General features: G+C 47.8%; 1 protein-coding gene across 2 annotated transcripts in view; it reads left to right on the forward strand.

Moving 5' to 3' along the window:
* LOC102035398 (discoidin domain-containing receptor 2-like) overlaps positions 1 to 22,846 on the forward strand; it is a 45,073-nt gene that overhangs the window by 16,233 nt on the left and 5,994 nt on the right. For both annotated transcript variants that reach the window (XM_031059241.1, XM_005423795.2), the window contains 12 exons: positions 2,368 to 2,596; positions 3,777 to 3,924; positions 4,498 to 4,603; positions 6,163 to 6,349; positions 9,888 to 10,134; positions 12,876 to 12,968; positions 13,450 to 13,607; positions 13,846 to 14,041; positions 15,676 to 15,920; positions 18,772 to 18,893; positions 19,230 to 19,427; positions 22,543 to 22,777. In XM_031059241.1, coding sequence (XP_030915101.1) covers positions 2,368 to 2,596; positions 3,777 to 3,924; positions 4,498 to 4,603; positions 6,163 to 6,349; positions 9,888 to 10,134; positions 12,876 to 12,968; positions 13,450 to 13,607; positions 13,846 to 14,041; positions 15,676 to 15,920; positions 18,772 to 18,893; positions 19,230 to 19,427; positions 22,543 to 22,777 — 2,164 coding nt within the window. The remainder of the gene's footprint in view (positions 1 to 2,367; positions 2,597 to 3,776; positions 3,925 to 4,497; positions 4,604 to 6,162; positions 6,350 to 9,887; positions 10,135 to 12,875; positions 12,969 to 13,449; positions 13,608 to 13,845; positions 14,042 to 15,675; positions 15,921 to 18,771; positions 18,894 to 19,229; positions 19,428 to 22,542; positions 22,778 to 22,846) is intronic.

Below are 22,846 nucleotides of genomic sequence, written 5' to 3' on the forward strand. Positions count from 1 at the left end.
TTCATCCTTTTTTGATATAAGGGTCTCCTTGAGCCAGGTCTTACAAGCTTTTGGAGAACTATATCACACTTACGATAGCTCAGCTGCTTTAGAAGGCATCAAATTAGCAGTATGGCTTTTCTGGTGGTGTTTGAAACAGAAAGGTTTTATTAAAAAGGCAGAATAACAAAACTCTTTACAGAGAAAAACTGAGCTAGGTGCAAGAGGTTTTTGCTCCTAGTAAAGCACTTCACAAAAGTGATTAGTTTTATTGTTGTCTTTTTTATCTCTACGAAATTGCTCAGGCGAAACTTTTTACCTCCTGAAGTTTAAAGTGAAGTCCCTTAAGTCCTATGAGGTGTCCTTTTCAATAATTAAAGAGAAAAACTTTTGAGCTTTTTTCCTTTTTAAGAAGGCAAAAGATAGTTTTGTCACTCTGTCAACAAAGAGCACATTCTTGCTTTTTGTCCCCTAGATACCCAAGATGTGGTTGAGGAAGAAAATCCCCCACCCTTAAAACCTTGTTTGCTGCTTTTTGTATTCAGTCTGGGTAGTGCACAGTGAAAGGCCAGGAGGCCATGGCAGTGGTCACAGCTGTGATACAGGAAATTCTGGTTAAATATTAAGGGGAAAAAATCCTTCTCCATGAGGATGAAGTGGTGGGAGGAGGACCCAGAGAGGTGGTGGTGTCTCAGTGTTTGGGGACTTGGCTGTACCAGGCCTTGAGGAACACAGGGCAGCCTTGGAGCTGCCCTGCTGTGAGCAGGGGATGGGACTGCAGGCTCAGGGCTTGCCTCTGAGCCCATCTTTCAGTCACTCTGAATAAATCTCCAAAGGATTTGTGACTTACAGGTCAGCCAGGGACAGGGCCCCTGGGATTCTTGTGGAGTGCTTTAAAATAAATCATAGGAAATCCTTTACAAGGATGAACTTTTCAACAGCATCCTATTGAGGAAATGGGCTGTGCTCACTCTGCATCAAAAACCTTGGAAATGCAGAGTTAAGGAGTTGTTAAGCAAGCAGCTCAGTTATTTTCTTCACTGTCAAGGAGGCCTACAGTTTTTTTCATAAGCTTTTCTTTTCATTTTTTTGGTAATTTTTTTTCTCTCAAAGCTGTTAACTGATGTTTCATAAAAGAGTTGTCAATGTGAGTTTCCTTGGAATGGTTTGTAGAGGTGATATCAAACATTCCTACAGCTTTGGTGCAAGTCAGATAGAAATTTCAGGTTGATTATGATACTTACATTTTTATGATGAATTCAGGCACTCCAAAATCATAAAATTCTCCTAGTGCTCAAATTTTTTTTTTCTTAGCCCGTGGTAGGGCAGTGATGCTGTGTGCTGTGTTTTGAATAGTGTTTAAGCAGGCCTGTGGGTCTGAAAGCTGGGAGATTTTTCCTCTGAGTGTGGCTTATGTCCAGTGCTGCAAACACTTTGGGCACCACTTGCCATCTGTTACCATCCTGTCCTTGCTGGATGTCCACAGGGTGAAGGCATGAAGCTGACCTCATGTGGTTAGAGGTGAGAGCTGTCCCTGTCACTCCAGTCACCCTTCCTGCCTTTTTTGGAGCTTTACTTGTTATTCCAGTGTAAGAAAGTCCTGCACAAGCAGCTGACCAGCCAGGGATTAAAATCTTCTCTGGCCTGAGCCTTGACCTTCAGTGTCTCCTCCTGGGTACCACCTTCCCTGCTGCCCTCACTGATCCCATCAGCTGGAGATGGGGTTGCTCTCTGAAAGCCAAGAGCACTTCAAGGGCTTGCTGTTGGCTAAGAAATCCCTGTGCTAAAAAATTCACACATTTTTGGTGTGCAGATAAATTTGTCACAACTACAGCTCTCGCAATGTTCAGCTTAGGAGCAGAGACCTTCCCCCCACTCTCCTAGCAGCATCCTGCACCACCAGCAGCTCTGATGACTGCAGGAAATGTGAAATATGCATTGGAATGACCCAGAATAATTTCAAACAGATCTTTTCTTGCTAAAATGTATTTTTAAGATGGCTCATCTTTGAGCTTTGTCGAGCTGCAGGAGGTAGTCAAGCAGAAGTTCAGGCCTTACCATGTGGGGTTTAGGAGCAGTGAGGATGCACTTGAGCAGCAAGGTACTACAGAGCAGCCAGCAGTTCCCTACTGAGCAGCAGGGTTGTTTCTGATCAATGTGGAAATTCATGTCTGGGGAAGAAATTACTCCAAGTAGTAAATGAAAGGTATCTGGGACTGAGGAGCTGTTCCGTATAGGGCAAACCTGTAGGATTTGAGTCTCAGCTGACCATCATCCCAAAGGGCAGAGGTATTTGGTAGCCACTGCTGGTTTTGTTGCCTCCTCCCAGTCCTCAAAGTTCTGCGTGGGAAGTCTGACTCCTTTTAACGTGTGTGATTTTCCTCTCAGGTTACAGAGGGAAGAGGGGGATGGAGCCTGGTGCCCAGCTGGTTTGCTGGAGCCTGAAGATGTGCAGTTCCTGCAGATTGACCTGCACAAGCTGTTCTTCATCACCCTGGTGGGCACCCAGGGCCGGCACGCCCGTGCCACGGGCAAGGAGTTTGCGCGCGCGTACCGCATCGACTACAGCCGGAACGGGGAGCGCTGGATCTCCTGGAGGAACCGCCAGGGAGGGAGGGTGAGTGAGCCTGGGCTGCAGGGCACAGCCTCCTCATCCTGGTAATTGTCTGGTTTGAACAGACAGGTGTGTGCTAAGGAAGGTAGGAGCCTCCCCTCATATGGAAAACGTAAACCCCCTCCCTTGGAATTGTTACAATTTTGAGATTAAGGAGCTCTCAGGCAAAGATACGGGAGTAGGAATAACAGTTCTTCACTAGGAAAATTAAAATACAGTGCAGTAATACAAAACAGCAGAAAACCCCCACTGCCAGAGTCAGAGCAGTCCCTGCCCCCCTGTGTGCCAGGGGGTGGCACAGCCCCATCCCATGGGGGCTCAGCCCTCCTGCAGTGCCAGCTGTGCTGCTGCTGGAGCAGGGATCCTGCACAAGGGGGGAGTTTTCCTCTGCAGCTCCAGGGCTGCTGCAGATGGGCCTGGGCTCCCTCTGGCAATGCAGGGCAGCAGAAAGCTGCTCCTCTGGCAATGCAGTGGGCAAAGGCTGCTGTGCTGCTCCAGGCTCAGATTGGGGGCTGCTGCTGGGCACCTGGGGACAAGTCCAGGCATGCAGGAGCTCAGGTTTCCCTCTGTGGAGAAGCTTTAAGGCGATGGTGAAGGAAAGGAGTCGGTTCTGATGGAGGGTTTGGATCCAGAGCTTTATTCTGGCCCACAGGCCTCTGAATGCAGCACCAGCTCCAACAGAACTCTGTGAACCGTGTAGTTGCTGTTCCTTTTAACCCCGGGGAGAGGGGCAGGGAAGGAACACGGGGGACAACCAACCAAGGGGGGAAGTCTCAAGGGACAGAGGACACTTGGATGGCCCAATGCCCCCCAGGGGCAGAGGGCATCCTTTGAATCTGCCAATCACTCAGTGCCCTTCTGGAATGCCAGGATTGACAGACAGTGCTGGGAGGGCTCAGGGTGTGGGAAGGAGAGGTGATTGACACACCTGGGGAAGAAATCTTCAGAGAGAATCCCGGGGTATCTGAGGCAAACCATGACATCATACCGCAACAAACTATCATTCTACTTAAACTCTCGTGGCTTGTAAATCTTCACATAAAGTTGGTGATTTTCTCCATGGGTTAAAATCAAAGGCACAGGTGTCTTTGGTGCCAAGGTCTCCGAGCCCCCTGATAGGGCGGCCAGAGGGATGTCCTGGGTTCCAGCAGAGAGGTGTCAGCTCGGGCTCTGTGTCCTGCAGGTGATCGAAGGGAACACGGACACCTACGACGTGGTGCTGAAGGACCTGCGGCCGCCCATCATCGCGCGCTTCGTGCGCCTCATCCCCGTCACCAAGGCGCCCATGACCGTGTGCATGAGGGTGGAGCTCTACGGCTGCGTCTGGCACGGTGAGCCCCTCCCTGCTGCCACATTTCTCTCCACAGAGAAAAGCAAGGCACAGTTCTTCCCGAGGATTTCTGAGATTCACGTTCTCTGAACCTCGGAGAAAGGGAGAACACAATTCTTATCGCTCGCTGTGCCTGTGTTGTGCCAAAGTAGAATGAAATATGGAAATTGTCTATCCAAAGTGATGGTGTTTTATTTCCTTGGCCTATCAGGGTCAGGTGTGTGTGTGTGGGTCAGGAGATTCAGTGCAGTGTAAGCAGGTGTGTGCAGAGTGAGTGCAGGGCAGATTCAGTTTAGATGAAATGTGTATAATATAGTATAATAAAGTAATTAATTAGCCTTCTGATAGAGTCCTCCTCATCGTTCTCTCCCCTTTGTCAGAATTGCCTTTGATTTACAATACTTCCCCATCCTGGCACTGCACAGCAGCCCTGCCTGGGGCTCCCCTGCCCCCCCAGGTGTGCAGAGGGGATCCCTGGCACTGCTGCTGTTGGTCTGTGTCACAAATAGAAATGTCACATGGACACAGGTGATGCTGCTGCTGTATTTCTGAGATGCATGGCCTTCTTTTTCAGATGGTTTGGCATCCTACAGCATCCCTGAAGGAGGGACAATAGCAGCTCCTGGCTTCCCCATCGTTTATCTGAATGACTCGACCTACGATGGCTACCAGGAACGCAGGTGGGAGAAGCTGTCCTGTTCTCTCTCTGTCACTGGACAAATTCTTTCCTACTCACCCTGTCACTGGTACCTTGTATCCCAAATATTGGAACAAATCACACAGGACTTCAGTTTTTTCATGGTGGAAAAACCCCATTCTTTACTCACATAACTCCTTTTTATACAGTTTAGCAGACCTCGTGTGTCACTCCTATTGGTTAGCAGCTTTCTTGCCAATTACTTTATTGGTTATTAACATGTTGTTATTCTGTATTGATTGGTGACTCAAACCCTTGGTGTATATGTGCAGGAAAAGTTCTTTGTGAGAGATAGTTTTATTTTTTTCTATCTAACAGTGTAAAAACAGTTTATACAGGTGTAGGTTGTTTTTCACCCAGGAGTAGATTGTTATGCTAATGAACTGCTCTCACACAGGGACTTACAAAGGGCTAGCCTGACAAGGAGAGCAGGTCTGATTTTATGAAGCCTTTCTGTATGATTGTCCAACTTACGGCAACACCCAAACACTTCTTCATGCTTGTAGGATGTTGGAAAATGCTGGGTAACAATGTCTTGATATATAAATATCTGATGGTTTCAAGCTGGGCTGGCACAGTAGAGCTTGGATGTTTTTAAAAAAAGGTTTTTATGTACAGAATAGGTGTTGCATGTCCAGCACCGACTTAGGAACCTGGGTCTGGTGGACAGCTGGTCCCTGGGACTGTCAGGGAGCAGCAGATGTAGGCACAAAACCCAAGCTGCTAAGCCAGGACTCTTTGAAACTACTTAACCTCTAGTTCATGTGCCTGACTGGTAGGAATCTGCCTCTTCCAGCTGTTAATCCCAGTTTGGAGTTCAAAGGCACCTGTACCTGTGCTCTAGTGACAGGAGGGCTCACCTGGGGTGGACTTGCAGAGCCAAGGACTTGCAGAGGGGTCAGAATTGTGCCAGTCTGGCATCTTCTACTCTGGAACAGTGCTGGGAAACTCTTTGAGGGGCTCTGCACCCTCACACAGGAGTGGAGTGAGGCAGGGTCCTGGTAAAGAGTCCAGTCAGCCTTGGAAAGAGCCAGTAACACTCTTCTCTTAGGAGCAATGCCAGAAATGATCCTGGTTAGGCCTGGCTGAGGCTCATGAGCTGCCCACGGTCTCACTTCCCACTTTCCTGCCTTTCTGTGCCTGCCTGCAGGATGTTCCCCACAGGTTCCCCCAGCAGAGGATGGAGCAGTGTTCCTGCCATGCATGGTGAGATGCTGCAGCTCCAGCTCTGTTGGCAGAACACACAGTGTCATTTTCCAGTGTCTGTTTTTGTTCTCCAGAGGCTCTGCCTGTAGCTCAGCTTTGCTGTTGGTCCTTCACAGCAGTGCAAAAACTTCTGCCTTTCCCCAAGCTGGGAATGATGCTAAAATCCCAGCCCAAACAACATCCAGGTGGTGCTGCATGAGAGCAGTGAGCGAGTTCTTGCCCAGGATGGCTCAAGAGCAGGAAAATGGAAGTTTTGGACATTCCAGTGGAACCAGTTGAAAGATGCATGTGGTTTCCCACTGGAGCTCTGGCTGACTGTTGGTTCTCCCTGGCCAGGCACCTGTATGGAGGGCTGGGCCAGCTCACAGATGGAGTGCTGGGGCTGGATGACTTCACCCAGAGCCACCAGTACCGCGTGTGGCCGGGCTATGACTACGTGGGCTGGAGGAACGAGAGCTTCAGCACGGGCGCCGTGCAAATGGAGTTCCAGTTTGACCGCCCAAGGAACTTCACCTCCATGAAGGTAACTCAGCCTGCTCCCTCTCCAGGGGACAGCCTGTAGGGCTGGGGGCTCCCAGGTTGCCCCTTTGGAGCATTGAATGGGTTGGAAGGGACCCTGAAGCTCCACCCTCTTCCACAGGCAGGGACACCTTTCCCTAGACCAGGTTGCTCCAAGCCTCATCCAACCTGGCCTTGAGAACTCTTCCCAAAGCAGAAGAGGACTTTGAAGCTCTACCGTCTTCTACATGCAGGGACACCTTCCACTAGACCAGGTTGCTCCAAGCCCCATCCAGCCTGGCCTTGAGAACTCTTCCTGTATCCTCCTGAATCCAGAATCTGAGCAGGACATATCCCAAATTTTCCACTGTAGACAGGTGAAGCAGCTGAGCACTTGCTTCTTCAGAGCTTAGGCTCTCCTCCCAGTATTTGGCTTGAAGGAATAAAAAGCAGACACCTGAAGCAGTTTTTAGGCAGCTGAGATGGATTTAGGATGTAGGATTTACTGACCCTCGAGGTAAAGGAACGTGGCTGTGCTTCCATTTTGGCCAAACATTTCTCTGGATGCCTCAGGCTGTGCTTGTGCTGTGGGAATTTATTTAAACACACAGGAAAAGCACGAGTTGAACTTTGAGTCTGTAGTAAACAGCAGGATCTTTTAAAAAGGATTGGTGGCTTTTCTTGTAGAGATTTCAAATGAAGGAGAACCCACCACATCCTTAAGTAAATTGTTTTGGTGGTTACTTACTCTGGTTTTATTTTGTCTATTTTTAACTTGCAACCCTTGGCTGTTTGCCTACTTTTGCTGGCAAAAAAAGAGCCCTGCCTTCTCAGGAACCTTCTGCTTCTAAACCATGATTAAACCACTCTTTTAATCTTTGCTTCAGTAAACTAAGTTGGCAGATTTCTCAGTGCCTTCCTGGTGAGACCAAGGGTCATTTTCAGAGCAGTCACCCAATCCTTTCTTTCTTTGCTGATTACTCTTTGGTACAGAATCTGGATCTGGATGCAGGCTTTCCATCAAATTGCATAAAAGAATGGTACCAATTTCCTGATTTTGGATGATTCCTCTTTGTTTGTGAATCTTGTGATGATATTAATCCTCCAAGCCAAGAGAGAGGGAGCCAGTGGTCATTAAGGCTTTGGGATCATGCTAAAAATCAGTTCCAAGTTATTAGTGTCCAGGATAAAAGTCCAGTGTGGAAAGCATCACTTAAATTTTGTCCCTGAGTTCACTACCCTGACATGAGTCAGTCCTTGAGATTATTTTAGGCAACTGCCTCCCTCCTATTTAGTTTATTTTATTGCTGGTGATTCTGCTGTCTCCCTCAGGTCATTGAAAAAAGCAGCAAATAATTTTGATTGAGGAATGCATTCGTCTTAGAAAAACAGAAGAATTTGTGCCTTAAAATTTGTAAGACTTACAAGTTGATAATGTTTAATCAAATTAATATAATACACAAGCCCACACTATGCTAATTGGGGACAGATGCCTTCCAAAAATCTGTCTCATAAACACAACCATCTTGATAAACCAAACACATCAGATCATAAGAACAGCTACTTCATCTAGCATCTAATTAAAAAGCTGTTCTGATTAGCATAAATTAATTTTCATTATTTATTGAATGTTGCCTCCTTCAGCTTTGCATTTCTTTTGTACAGGCCAAGTGGTCTGTGGATAATTTTTGCATCTTCTTATCTGATAGTTTTATTCCAGTCCTCTGGGCTTTCCCAGTGTCCAAGAAACTATTAAAAATAAATGTTAGTAACATTGCAACTGCATTGCATAGGCTTGCAGGCTGTAAAATTGGACTTTAGTAGGAGATGTTTGCAATAGAAAATGTCTCTGTATCAGTCCAGGATGGAAACAGATCCAACTCCTGTCCAAATATGGCACAAATTGTATATTCCAGGCATCAGGCTTTCCTGCCTGCTTATGAATGACTGTTTCTCCTTATTGAATAATGTTGTCTAAGCTTCATCTGGTCCTAATTATCTGCAAATACCCTCCTTTTGTCTTTTTGCTGCTCATCAGGCCTGTTGTCCTCATTAGTGCTTCACTGCAGGACCTCGCAGAGGCCAAGCAATTAATGGGGTTCAGGGCTGTAGGGGATTTGGGAACTGCTGCTGTCACTGTGGCAAATACTCCACAGTCACTTGGAAACCATTCCTGAGGTCTCTGGGAAGGGTTGGGCCACTCTGGCTGTGGGAATGGAGCAGGCTGAGGGATACTGAAGGATTTGAATCACCTTATTTCTTCTGGTTGCTGGTCAGTGGCCACAGTGCTGAGATATTGTGGTCCTGATCTTAACAGAACTGCAGATTCTGGGCATAACAGGTTCTGAGCATAACAGAATTCAACCTGATGCTGAGCCAGCAGGAGAATGTGATGGATGCAGGCTTAGGTGATGGTTTCCCTAAAACTCAGACCCTTAGTTGTCTTCAAGGTGTGCAATCAGAGCAGGGGTGTGTCAGGGGAACACCTGCTTGGGTTTGTCCTGGTTTGTGGCTTTTGGAAGGAATTAACTTAGGCTGCAGCTGATAAAAGTTTCTAAATGCAAAGAAATTTGGGACACAATTCTCATCTAATGGCAGAGATCAATTGTGATATGTCATAGCTCAAGCTGGTCCCTCAAAAGAGGGATCAAGGACAAAAATTCCTGGGACCCCTCATGCCAGGAGGGACAGAAGAATCCAAGAGCAGTGTCAGGGTCTGGATTCTCCCTGCTCTTCTCTGTTTCATTACCAAATGGCTGCTGTGCCATCGTTTCCACACTGGCCTCTCAGACTGGTTTCTGTGGGGATTTGATGGGTTCAGTAGTTCATTTTTATAACATGGTTGTTCCAGTTCACAGACCAGGATCTGTGGGGCTGTCCACCCCAGCTATTGATCTTTGAGTAATATTTAAGCTGCAGCTTTGTTATTCTAACTATTATTAATGATCAGATTGTTACATACAAGTTTCACTACAATCCATCTTGACTATTATTAAGGACCAGATTATTAGCTCCAGGGCTCATTCCAATCCATCTTTGATTTGCAGAACAGAGCCATGTAGTTCAGATAAAGTTCAGCTTGTGGCCTAACAATTCCAGCAACTTATGTCAAGCAATTTGAATAATACCTACATTTTAACACTAAGAACATTTCCCTTCTTAGGTTAAATGTTCAAAGAGAATTGGTCTGCAAGGCTTTAGATTAGTATGATTAATCAACCTTGGGTAACCCTTGATTAAGGGGTACCCAAAATTGATTAATCGTACTAATCTAAAGTTGACCATTGATTAATCAATCAAAGATTTGCTGGATTGATTTTTATATGGGCCTTTTGAAGAGCCTGCCAGGATCTGACCATTAATGTAGCTTTTGCAGGTAAAATTCAGAGCTGTTTCAGAGCAGCTTTTTCCCCAGAGTGCTCATTGCACACTGGAAGTCACTCATTCTGCATTCATACAGGGAGATACTGGGAATGGAAAGTTTTCCTAAGTGGAACACCCTTGGGGCTTGATTTAGGTGCCAGTAAATCTCCTCTCTGATGGATCCCTTCTCCTCTTCCCAGGTGCACTGCAACAACATGTTCTCCAAGGGGGTGAAGATCTTCCAGAGGGTGGAGTGTCTGTTCAAGCCCAGGCTGATCGCAGACTGGGAGCCCGAGCCTGTGGGGGTGGCCACGGTGCTGGATGACAAAAACCCCAGTGCCAGGTTTGTCACCGTGCCCCTGCAGCAGCGCGTGGGCAAGGCCATCCTGTGCCGCTTCTACTTCGCTGACACCTGGATGATGATGAGCGAGATTTCCTTCCAGTCAGGTGAGGGCTCCCACAGCCAGGCAGCCCTGCAGGAGCACAGGGAGCAGAGGAGCTGCTGTGGCAGTGCAGGATGTGTGGGGTTGATGGGAGAGGGGCTGCACAGGGGGCAGGAGGAAGGTGTATCTCGGGGTCTCCAGCTGCTCACAGTGACCCTCGGAGGGTACTCAGTAGTAGTCAATATTAAGCAATGAGTGGAAACTTGACTTAGCCATAGCAAATCTAGGGTTGGTAAATCCTGTGCCAGCCACCACGGTCATACAGGGGACCCAAATTAACCTTACAACAGTGTAAAGAGTGGTCACATGTTATCCAAGTAGAGAAGATTAAAAAGCAACTGAGCTGTCACAAGCCCTAGATGCCAATAAGGCCACTTTATCAAAGAAAATCTTAGAGCAACGATTAATTGAAGTCCACGAAAGCCAGGGCCCAAACTGGGATTAGATACCCCACTATGCCTGGCCCTAAATCTTGATGCTTACCCCTACTAAAGCATCTGCCCAAGTAAAGTTAAAAAGTCTCTTTTTCCCAGCCCGGCACTTGAAGAAGGAGTCAAAACTCTTAATTTCTCAGTCTCAAGGTTGTTTATTGTTCCTTATCTATAAAATATTTTCTTCTGTCCAGCTGAGGTCCATCCAGCAGGACAGTTCCAGGCACTCTGCCTGCCCCCAGGGCGGTGTTATGTCTTTATACCAAAAACTACATTTACAATATTTACAATTACTTTCCAACACCTATCACCTATGTTAGACAGTGAGCTTCTACTCTAAACCAATCCAAAAGTGCCACCATCACAGCAGAAGATGGAGGCCAAGAAGGAGAAAGGCTGGACACGCCCAGATTCCTCCATCTTGCCCCCTGAACCCCCATTCTAAAAACCCCAAAATCTACTTTTCCACCCCGTGATAGACTCACTGTCATTCTACCTAAACTGTCGTGGCTTGTAATCCTTCATATAAAGGTTGGTAATTGTTTTTTCCGAGAGCTAAATCAAAGGCACAGGGGTCCTGGGCTCTGTGCCAAGGTCTCTGAGCCCTCTGACAGGGTCTCCAGTCCTCCAGGGCAGCCAGAGGAATTTCCTGGGTTCCCACAGTTGTACAGGCACTGAAGGGGCTGAAAGGTGCAGTGGGTGCTTTCCAAGCCAGTGTTGGTGCATGTGAGCAGAAGCACGACCAGGGCAACCAAAACTTGGACTGTAGAGCAGTTGTTTTTTTTTGAAACAGGTCATAAAATCATGTGGAATTTGCAGGTAACTTCAGCAAGGGAAGAGATGAGAATCTTGACTCCATGTTTCAGAAGGCTGATTTATTATTTTATGATATATATTGTATTAAAGGAAAATGATATATTAAAACTATGCTAAAGAAAGAGAAAGTAGACATCAGAAAGCTAGAAAGGAAGGAATAATAAAATCTTGTGACTGCTCACAGCCTCAACACAGCTGGCTGTCATTGGTCATCAAGTAAAAACAATTCACATGCTGGGTAAACAATTCTCTAAATCACATTCTAAAGTAGCAAAACATGGAGAAGCTGAAGCTTCCCAGATTCTCAGGAGAAAAGATCCTAGCGAAAGGATTTTTTAGAAAATATGTCTGTGACAGAATCACAGAGTATCCTGAACTGGAAGGGACCCACCAGGATCATCCAGTCCAGGCCCTCCCTCCCACAAACCAAAGGAAAGGGAAACTTAAGTTGTTCTGTACTTGAGAAATCCGTGTGAGCTCCTTTTTATCACCCTGAGGTTTGCAAACTGATTCTGAAAGGCTGCACAGTGGAGCACGAAATGAAAAGCCAGGAGAGCACAGTGCTTCTGATTTGAGGAAATATCCACATTGTCAGCTCAGGTTCCTGGGGAGTGGCTGCCTGCACAATTGGCCTGTGCCACAGCCAGTTGCAGCCTGGATGATGGATAATTCAGCACATCCCTGGCTGATTTCATGGAATCACAGAATATCCTGAGCTGGGAGGGACCCACCAGGATCGCCCAGCCCAGCCCCTGTCCCTGCCCAGCCCCCCCACAACCCCACCCTGTCCATCCCTGGCAGCGCTGTCCAAAGGCTCCTGGAGCTCTGGCAGCCTCGGGGCCGTGCCCATTCCCTGGGCAGCCTGGGCAGTGCCAGCACCCTCTGGGGGAAGAACCTTGCCCTGAGCTCAGCCTGAGCTGCCCTGGCCCAGCCCCAGCCATTCCTCTGAGTGCTGTCCCTGGTCACCAGAGTGAAGAGATCAGTACCTGCCTCAACTTCCCCAGCTGCCTGCTGGCTATGACATTGATTTTTGCTTCTTTTTACCAAATATTTTGTTAGGAATAATTCAAGTAAATCTAGAGATTATGAGATCAAGTTTAGCAGATTAAAAAATTATTTTAAAAATTATTATTAAAAAACAGAGGCTGACTTTTTTTTCCTTAAGTCTTAATTGTGATGCAGAAGTCAATGCCTGAGGTGCTTTAAAAGGCTCTGGAGGAAAAGGACAAAAATTTTGGAGAAAACCACCAGGACTGACAGGGAAAGGTGTGGCTGTAGCTTTCTACTCCAACGTCTTTAATCAGCTGTAGTGAGAGGACATTCCTGAGGGAGGAATTCCCTGGGTGCTGCTTGTTGCTTACCTTGCAGACAGCAGCTCCTCCTGTTCCTGCTCTGCTGCCTGAACAGCAGCCCCCTCCTGCTGGGGCTGGGATTGCAGGGGCCGCTGACAGGAGCAGGGAGGGTTTGTTGGGCTGACACTCTGCCCTTCCTTCCGCAGACATGGAGAGTGTGAATCCCAGTTTTGTCACGGCAGCCACAAGCACCACGGAGCTCCTGGAAACAGAGCACAACGCTACTGAGGGCACCTGGGGTAAGGATTCTGCCCCTTGGCCATGCCAAGGGCTCAGGTGTTGGGGAATTTCACAGGAACATCCTAGTTAACATGGTCTTTCTCTCCATTTCTGGAGATCTGGGGATGGCATGATCAGTGCCTGGTGCACAGGGCAGCATGTGACAGTCCCCTGAGCCTCAGCTGGCCAGAGCTGCACCAGAACATGGCTGGGGGCTTTTGTGGAGCCAGTGAAACTCTGAGCACTGACTGCTCTAGGATGGATCCACTGCAGGAATCTTTTCTGCTCACAGCAATCTTTGATTGCAGAAGTTCTCTGCACAGTTCATAGCTCTTTGAGCCTCCAAAATGAGAATTTCTGCTAAAAGCAAAATGTGAACACAGCTGGTGTTAATGTTCAGGGAGCTGCCCAAGATCTTTTCTCTACCAGGCTGTAGGGAGTTGCCTGGCACAGAAAACCTCTGGTGCTTTAACCCCAGATTCTGCTTCTCTGTGATTGCAGGAACCACATCTTCTGTAACCAGCACCTGGATAGGGGAGAAGGCAGATGACTCCAACACCTCCATCCTCGTGGGCTGCCTTGTGGCTATTATTCTGCTGCTCCTGATGATTATAATCATCATTCTTTGGAAGCAATATGTTCAAAAAAGGTTGGAAAAGGTAATACAGTGGGGCTATTTTGTAGACACAAGCTCAGAAATAATCATTAACCCTAATGAGCTCAGAACTGTGTGAAAAGCACAGCTCCATGGAGTAGCTAAAGCTGCTGTCACAGCAGGGGAGGATGCCAGCCCTGTCCAAGATATTACTGGAAGTTGCTGTGGTTGCAGCCAAGGCATTACTTAACAGCTGAGCATTGCCTCAGTGTTTTGGTTTGGTTTTTCCCTCTCCTCTGCAGGCCCCACGTCGAATCCTGGAGGAGGATGCCACTGTTCGCCTCTCCTTCTACAGCTACACCATTGCCAACAACCAGACCCAGATCCACCAGTCAAACCCCACCTATGAACGTGCTTTCCCACTGGATTTGGAATACCACCAGCCAGCTACACTGCTCCAGAAGCTTCCAGAGCTCTCCCAAAGTGCAGAGGATTCAGGTAACATCATCAGTGTCCGGAAGCTGCACGTTTCTTCTTTTATTATTTCTGTCAGATTGTAAAATGTGCCCCTTGTCAGTGTCCAAGTTGCTATCTTTGGCTCCTGTGCAATGCAATAAGCCAGGGAGCTCAGGCAGTATTGTGGAACACTGGCACTTCTTGGCATGGAGCTGTGACAGCTGGAGCAGCAGTCCCACTAGAGGGTCTGGCCTTTTATTGTTTTATTTGAAGACTGTTTATTTATTACCCAGGTCATCTTTGAGCAGCTGGTTTGGGCAGTCAGAGCAATCACACATCATTTGTGGAGATGCTGCCTGCAGCACTCTTGGGAGAAGACCTTTAACACCTTTTCCTGCAGCCAGGGCTCTTTGAAATTCCTATAGAAACACCAGAAGGAAATAGAGCAGGGAATTGTCTGTGGTGTCCTGGCTTCCAGCCCCCGGGGAGCTTTTGGACCCCCACAGAAGGGAATGTTTCCAACAGTGTTTAGTACTCAGTGAATGGAAGGGCAGTGCTGCATTCCTCACACTGACAAGTTGCTAAGATCCAGCATTATTCTACCCAGGGAGACTGATTGGATTGAGCCAGGGTGTGAATTTGAAGCAGAACAAATGTTCTGGGTAATACTTACCCTGCAGGGAGTTAATTCTAAAGCATTACCCCATATTTATGTGAATAAGCTGTAAGAGGGAGAGCAGTTTGCTACCAGGGGACATGGGAAATGGAAACCTCCATCAGTTCTTGTTGCAGGAGGGAATCCAGAGCAAGTTTGACGTTGCAAACAACATCCCTGCACCAGGTAATGGGAACTGATTGTACTTAGGATAAATCAGGAACAGAAAATCACTTCAGACTCGCCTCCCTGTCTGGGCAGGACCTGTAGCTGCCATGGCTGGCTAGAACAGGCTGTGTTGAGCAGGAATTTGCTGGCAGCTCGCAGGTGTTGTTCTCGGTAAAATAGAGCAGTGTGTCCCTGTTGGATTAAGCCCTTTTTTGACCTAGAGATGGGACAACTGAGGTGTGTTTTAAAAACTCTTATTTTATTTTTAGTTTTATGTGAAGGGTGAGACAATATAAATGTTATAATTAGAAGGTAACTATTTCCTAATTACAATACATTTTAAGCGTATTTTGTTTATTAGCTTTTGCTATACTATGTTATAAATGCTTTAAAGCTAATCATTTAAAACTACTCTTGGTAGGTCTTAGTACAATGTATCTTATTTTTTTAAAGTAACTAGTTTTATTTCTTAATTATATATTTCTTTATTATTTTTATTTCTTCATATTTTTCTTTTTCTATATTATATTTCTTTATTATATTTCTCTTTTTATTTCTTTGTTATATATTTCTGTATTTATTATATATTCTGAAACTTGTTTCTAGTTCTATTTCTCCTTTAGTAATATCTGTTTTATTTTATGGCATTTTTAATTAGTATTTTTTATTTCAAAGTTTGCATACAGATGCATACTATGAATTCTCTACAAATTTATTTCCCACATGTCCCATGTAGGTGCCCCTCAGCACAAGGCAGCGAATTCCCAGAGCTGTGGGGTTGGGAGGAGTGGGAACTGGGCCACACTGGTTCTGAGGGGGTGAGGTGTGACTCCCCTGTCTCTGCTCCCCTCAGTGTGCAGCGGGGACTACGCTGAGCCCGACCTGACCAAGTCCACCCCTCACCAAGGCTTCCAGAACAACGTGCCCCACTATGCTGAGACCGACATCGTGCACCTGCAGGGGGTCACTGGCAACAACATGTACGCAGTGCCCGCGCTGACCGTGGACTCCCTGACCAAGAAGGACATCTCTGTGGGGGAGTTCCCCCGGCAGCAGCTGCGCCTCAAGGAGAAGCTGGGGGAAGGACAGTTTGGAGAGGTACAGCCACTCTGCTGCTGGTTCTCCTGCAGGGAGGAGGTGCCTGGCACAGAGGTGTTGCTCAGCGGGACTGAGGGTTCTGCATTCCAGTGTTTAGTTAAAATTAAAATGTGTGTTTGCCAGTTGTCGTCTTATTGCAGGGGTTCCGTACTGTTGTCTCCTTATTGCAAAAGTTTCACACCTTCTTGGTGTTTCTTGTGGGCAGTTCCTCAGAGACTCTTTCTTCTTCACAAAGCAGCCAACTGACTCCAGCTCCCTTCTCAACCAGCCACCCCACTCTTTTATAGCACTCTTCTTCTCATTGCTTACAGCTGTGGCCTGTTAAAGCCAGGCCTTTTCCTAATCTTTGATAATTGTCCCAGCTGCAACTCCTTAGGGGTAAGATTACTTTCTACACTATCATTCTTATATTCTATCCCCCTACATACAGCCACTCTGCTGCTTGTCCTCCAGCAGGGAGGAGGTGCTTGGCACAGAGGAGTCTTCTGAGATGTTGCTCAGTGGGACTTGAGGGTTCTGCATTCCAGTGTTTTAGTTAAAATTGAAATGTGTGTTTGCCCTTTTAGTTAAAATTACAGTCACCCTTGGGAAAAGCTGATATCCCCCAGGCCAAGCCACTGAGCAGCTGTGAGGCTCTGCTTGGTACCACTGGGGTCTTCATCAATAGAGGAACTTGCAAACTTTTTCTGTTTGCTATCCATATCTCTGTAAATTCCCACCTAAAGTTGGGAATTCAGACTTTCACATCTTCCATGGACATCTCAGATGTGATGGCTGCCACCCACCTTTAGACATGTGGATTTGAAAACTCTCCACAGTCAGCTAACACTGATCCTGGCTGCTAGAACAGCTCTCCCAGTCACAGGTGTAGGTTCTGGGGGTGCTCTGCACACTGACCCAAGCAAAGACAGACATTTCCCAAGCACTGTGGCACCCTCGTATTTTCGGGCATTGCTGCTTGTCAAGCCCCAGTTTGTCAGCAGCCTCAGGCAGGATGATGCACACATGTGTCATCTGCCAAACTTTCCCTTGGCTCCTTGAGCTCCTTTCAAGCTGTTAACGTTTTCACCTTGCTTTTTCTTCTCTCTCTGCTTCATTTTCACACCATCTGTAGCTCCATCCTGAGCAGGTCTTTCCCTCTCCTGCTCTCACTTTTCCGCTGTCTTTTCTCTTCCCAGCTTTTGTTCACTCACAGCCCTAAATTTTGCTTTTCTATTACATTTTGGCAAGCACAGCCCTTCTCTGACTGCCTCCTGCTCTGTGATGTGCCCATCTTTGTGGTTCCTCCATTCTGACACCCCACCTTCCCTACCCCAGTCCCTTTCCTGTCCCCTCACTTCTTCCTGGCTCACTGCTTTCTGGGGAGGTGCTGGCATCTTCATCCTCCTCACCTGGCTGTCAGTGCAGCCTTTTCTGCTGTTGCCTGCATCCTGCTCCGTGCTCCAAAAGTGGGACAGAGAGGATTTTCTCATTGGTTTGTTTCTGGTTTCTCCTTCCCTCTCATACTGTCCTTCTAATAACTGTAATAACTCCTCCTCTGTGTTCAATGGACATGGCTCTCCCATCTCCATTTTCCTTGAGGATGGATTCAGAGCCTGTTCCTTTCCATGTATCCATGCTCTTTTGCAAATGTGCTGCACCACATTTTCCTGTCACTTCTCCTTGGTCTTTCCCCAGTGGCCATCATGTGCTCTGCTCTGCTGCTCTGACTCTGTGTGCTCCTACAAACAGGGATCATTGCTTCTTTCAGGTCTCCACTTTTCTTTTCCTTCCTTCCAGTCTTTTGTTTTCCCTGCTCCCAGGGAAGCAGCACCACCCCTCCCTGGTGACACATCACCTTGGAATTACCTGTGCTTAGTCCTGTGGCTCTGACCTGTCCCAGGTCTCATGGTTGTGCTTTCCCACAGCAGATTCATTCTCTGTGGGACTGCAGCAGCATCTTTGTACCCTCATTCCTGTTCTGCAGGTTTGTCCCATTTTCTCTGCTGTCTCATTTTCCCCCTCACCATGCTTGTGACATCAGTTCTTGCTGCTCTCTTCATACAAAATTCATCATGCTCCCATTACATTCCCTCACTGCTGCAGGTCTCTGACTGACACATCCAGTCTGCTCCTCTTTCCCAGTCCTTTTTCCTATCCACACCCTCAGGTCTGTCTGCTTTCCCCACCCAGTTCTCCATTTGGATGCACATTCTGGTAGCTTCTTAAGAAAGTGTCTTGTCACCCCTTCTTGTACAACCCTGGCAGTAATTTTATATCACTAACCATTAATTTACTGGAAGGAATTTGGAATTGTGTGTAGTCATTGGAGTATTTATCTCTTTATCTCTGGGTATACCTACAGGTGAGGTGCTCATATCAGGGACACATATGCACACACTTCTCTCCTTTTTTGTTTTTTTGCCCTCTGAAATTTGAGGATTTTGGATAACTGGCTGTAGTTCTTGGATGCTCCTCAGTGAAGTCTGAGCAATGCCTTGACCCAGGCCATGGTTTGATGGTTCTGGGGTTGTGTGAGGTGCTTTAGTGCAGAGCAGACACATCCAGGCTCAGGAGCCTTCCTGGACATCCCCAGTGGGTGCTGGGTGAGCAGGGCTGGTCCAGGCTGCTGCAGCAGTGCAGTAAACCCAGTGTGTGGGGACTCACCTGGCTTTGGTCCCTGGGGGCTCCTAGGCCATGGGCTGTGTTATGTCAGGATCTAGGGCCAGCCCTTGGGTCATTCCTGATCACAGTTGTGTCACCTTCACTGGATCATTCCCTGGTTCATTCTGCCAGCGGTGACCTGGCTGTGACGTTGTTTTCCTCTGGATTTCTGCCTGTGTGTGCTCTTAGAGCTGCCTCTGCCCTGCAGGTGCACCTCTGTGAAGCTGATGGCCTGCTGGAATTCCTGGGAGTCTCATCCTCAGAGTTCACTCACCAGCCTGTTCTTGTGGCAGTGAAAATGCTGAGATCAGATGTCAACAAAACAGCCAGGTGAGTGCACCTGCAGTGCCAACAGCTGGGGAGGAAAGCAAACACCCCCCAAGCACAGGGCAGCCCTGGGGACTGCTGTGGGTCTGGGGTGTGTATTCCATGTGTTCCTGGAAGGAGCAGGACACAGCAGGGAGTGGGGGGTAGGGGGAGCTGCAATGTCAGCCTGAAATGCTGCATTAATTCTGTTTGCTGAGGGAGCTCAGAACCAGTTTCACACTCGTGCGTGCAGAGCGTAAATTACTCTGAACTCAGAACACAGCCCTTGTGCTGTCCTCAGGCAAAGGAACGGCTTCAGGTGTTTTCAAGGTGATTCACAGGTGTTTTCTGTTTTACAAGGAATGATTTCCTGAAGGAGATCAAGATCATGTCCAGGCTGAAGAACCCCAACATCATCCGGCTGCTGGGCGTGTGCGTGCGGGAGGACCCGCTGTGCATGATCACAGAGTACATGGAGAACGGGGACCTCAACCAGTTCCTGTCCCACAGGGAGATCTACAGCAAGTTTGCCATTTCCAACAACATCCCCTGTGTCACGTAAGAGAAGCTGCTTGGCTTGTTGGGATGAATCAGTTTTATCTGCTGTGCCTTCCCAGCAGGGACCCTCCTGCAGCCTGGCCCTTGCCATGGTGTGGGGTTGTCCCTGAGGCCTCTGGAGTCTGTGTTCCCCTGAAGTGCCCCTGGCAGAGCTGTTCTGGTCACAGAGACCATCTTAGATGTATTTTTTGAGGTGACCATCTCTTTATGTTAGTGGATATTTCATTGATATGAAAACCAGTTGCATTACAACAAGAATTTTCGGACAAAAATCAAGAATTTTTCTTAGGCTTTTAAGAAGGTTCATATGTTCTCTGGTGTCCAAAAAATATTGCATGAGAGGAGCTGAGTGTGGAGCTTCAGTAAGGAGAAGATTTCACCAGCCAACAGAAGGAGAATATTTGGCAAAGAAAACCATTTTTGTTCAGCAGTGGCACTTGTCTCCCTCCTCACTGGAAGGATTAAATCTGCCATAAAAACATCTCTGCTGTTGCAGAAGTGCTTTTCCCAGAGGAGAGTCATGTAGACTAATATATTCTGCTTGATAAGGAGCCCTGCACTGAGCAGGAGCTGCAGCATTGCTGAGCCTTGGTGTGCTCCTCCCCAAAGGAGTACTGGGATTTGTGGTTCAGGCACAAGGCAGGCAGAGCCAGCTCTGATGGGCTGGGCAGGAGGTGCCTGGGTTTTACCCTGGCCAGACAACACCAGCTTTGCTGCCAGGACCTGTCAGTGGTCCTGTCAGGAGTGTTAACCTGGTGTCCTGCAGGCAGACATGCAGGAGCTGTAGGAGAAGAGAGGGTTTATGTCTGAGAAGAAATAGATTCCAGCTCTCTCCAGTCTCCTGCTCCTTCTGCCCATCTGAAACCTCATTCACCTTTACATTTGTGGCTTTTTTTCCTGGTCAAAGCCTCAAAATGTTCTTTCTTTATCTTCTTTTTGCTTCTCATTTGACTTCAGCACTGTCACCCACGTTGCTCTTCCTTGCTTTCCATTACTTGGCTCTGCCTTGAGTTTTTCATTGTCTCCCCCTGATCCTTCAGCCTCTCCTTTTGTCCCTGCCAGGCAGCGAGTGTCACACAGGCAGCTCTGAAGGGGTTGTGTCCTGGCAGTGACAGGAGTGCCCCTGCCCCTTTCTGAGCTTGGCTCTGCTGGTGCCTGAGGGCATCTGAGGGATGTGACAAGGTGCAGCCACCCCACCCAGCTCCAGATCCAGGGTTTGGTGCATCAGAGGTGGGAGCAGCCCTTTCATGCACAGGGATCACACATTCTTCACTCCTTGTGGCTCTCTGGTACTTGAAATGCATCTCCCTGCTGTCTCTGGCTGGCTGCTCACAGAATCATTTAGGTTGGAAAGATCATTGATGTTCTAAGATCATGAAATATTCTCTGAGATCATTGATGTTCTCCCAGCCACCATGTCCTTCTAAATGGTGAATGGTGAGTCCAGCACTGCCCTGAGCAGCCTGTGCTAAGACCTGACAACATTTGGGTGAAGAAATTTTCCCCAATATCCAACACAAACCTCCCCTGGCTTAGCCTGAGCCGTTCCCTCTCCTCCTGTCCCTGTTCCCTGGAGCACAGCTCAACCCCCCCAGCTGTCCCCTCCTGGCAGGAGCTGTGCAGAGCCACAAGGGCCCCCTGAGCCTCCTTTGCCCAGGCTGAGCCCCTTTCCCAGCTTCTTCTCCATCATCTTTGCTGCTCTTACAAAGGCAGCTCTGCCCCTCTGCCTTTGGGGTGCTGCCCTGAGGCACCACAGTGACTCTGCTGAGGGGTCTGTCACATCCAGCCCCATCCAGCCCCATCCCAGCCTGGCCCTCTGCTCATGGAGCTGTCTGTGTGGAGCTTTGGGAACTGCCTGGGCAGGGGCAGGAGCTAGGAGGAAGCTGCTGATGGGACCCTGCCAGGGCTCAGGTGGGACAGGGAGCATGGGGAGAGCAGCCCCAGGCAGGGAGGGACCCACAGCAGAGCTGGGGGAGGGAAAACCTGGGGCCTTGGAGGCTGTGCCATTGCTGTGCCACAGGGCAGCAGCCAGGTTATCAGGGCACAGGGGAGTGGTTACTGCTCTGGAACCTATAAAAAGTAGGAAGAAGGATTTTTTATACAGACAGATAGTGACAGGGTAGGGAGAATGGTTTTACACTGCCAGAGGACAGGGTTAGATTAGATTTTAGGTAGAAAGTCTTTACTCAGAGGATGGTGAGGCCCTGGCACTGGGTGCCCAGAGAAGCTGTGGCTGTCCCAATCCTGAGAGTGTCCAAAGCCAGGCTGGGAAGGTCTTGGAGTAACCTGGGATAGTGGAAGGTGTCCCTGCCCAAAGCAGGGGGTGGAACAAAATGATCTTTAAAGTCCCTTCCAACTGAAACCATTCCATGATTCTGTGATAGTCTCCTTCTTCTTTGTGTTCTGGTGGCAAAGGTCTCTTTTTCTGACCTTTACTGGAAAAATACAAACTGTGAGCAGTTTATCAGATGTGTTCTTGGTCGTGTGAAGCATTTGAGCATCAGCAGTGGGAAACAGGCTGAGCAGCACAGAGCAACAGTGTGGGAGGAATGCTGAGTCTGATGGTCCAAACTCTGTCTGTGTGTCCTGCAGCTTTATTAATCCTATCTTCATTTAGCTAGTGGAGGAATTAAAATTAAATTAGATGGAAAATGCATCTGTTTCTATTTTCAGTAATGTTTAGCATATTTAAAGCCAAGTCAACTCTCTTTAATGTGAAGTGACACACTTATGTTAATATAAGCATTCAAGAGTGGTGGTGTTTGAAATACCAGGCTAAGCAGTTTTTAAGATATGAGATTCTGAGCTCAATTTTTCATGTCTCTCTGCTAAAAGTTGGTGCTTTGATGCACAAACTCTTTGAAAATCTTGAAATTAATGTTTGATATTGAAAAAAATAAATCTAAAGGATGTCAGGTTGTGAAGGCCTGAATTTCAGGGAGAGCCTGTCTGTTCCTGCTTACTCAGCTCAGGATCTTGGCTGGAATGAGACAGTTTGGTTCCACTGTTATGGCAGAAAATAAAACAACAGGTCACTAACACATCAAATACAATGAAGTCCTGAGTGTGGGGGAACTCCAGTGATTTTTCTCTGTTGTGTTTCCCTTTGCTGCAGCCACTCCAACCTGCTGTACATGGCCACCCAGATTGCCTCGGGGATGAAGTACCTGGCATCCCTGAACTTTGTGCACAGGGACCTGGCCACTCGCAACTGCCTGGTGGGCAACAACCACACCATCAAGATTGCAGACTTTGGCATGAGCAGGAACCTCTACAGTGGGGATTACTACAGGATCCAGGGCAGAGCTGTGCTGCCCATCCGTTGGATGGCCTGGGAGAGCATCCTGCTGGTAGGCACTGCACAAACCCCTTCCCTTCCCTTCCCTTCCCTTCCCTTCCCTTCCCTTCCCTTCCCTTCC

Source organism: Geospiza fortis, unplaced genomic scaffold (genome assembly GCF_000277835.1).
Source record: "Geospiza fortis unplaced genomic scaffold, GeoFor_1.0 scaffold85, whole genome shotgun sequence".
Classification (NCBI taxonomy): Eukaryota; Metazoa; Chordata; class Aves; order Passeriformes; family Thraupidae; genus Geospiza; species Geospiza fortis.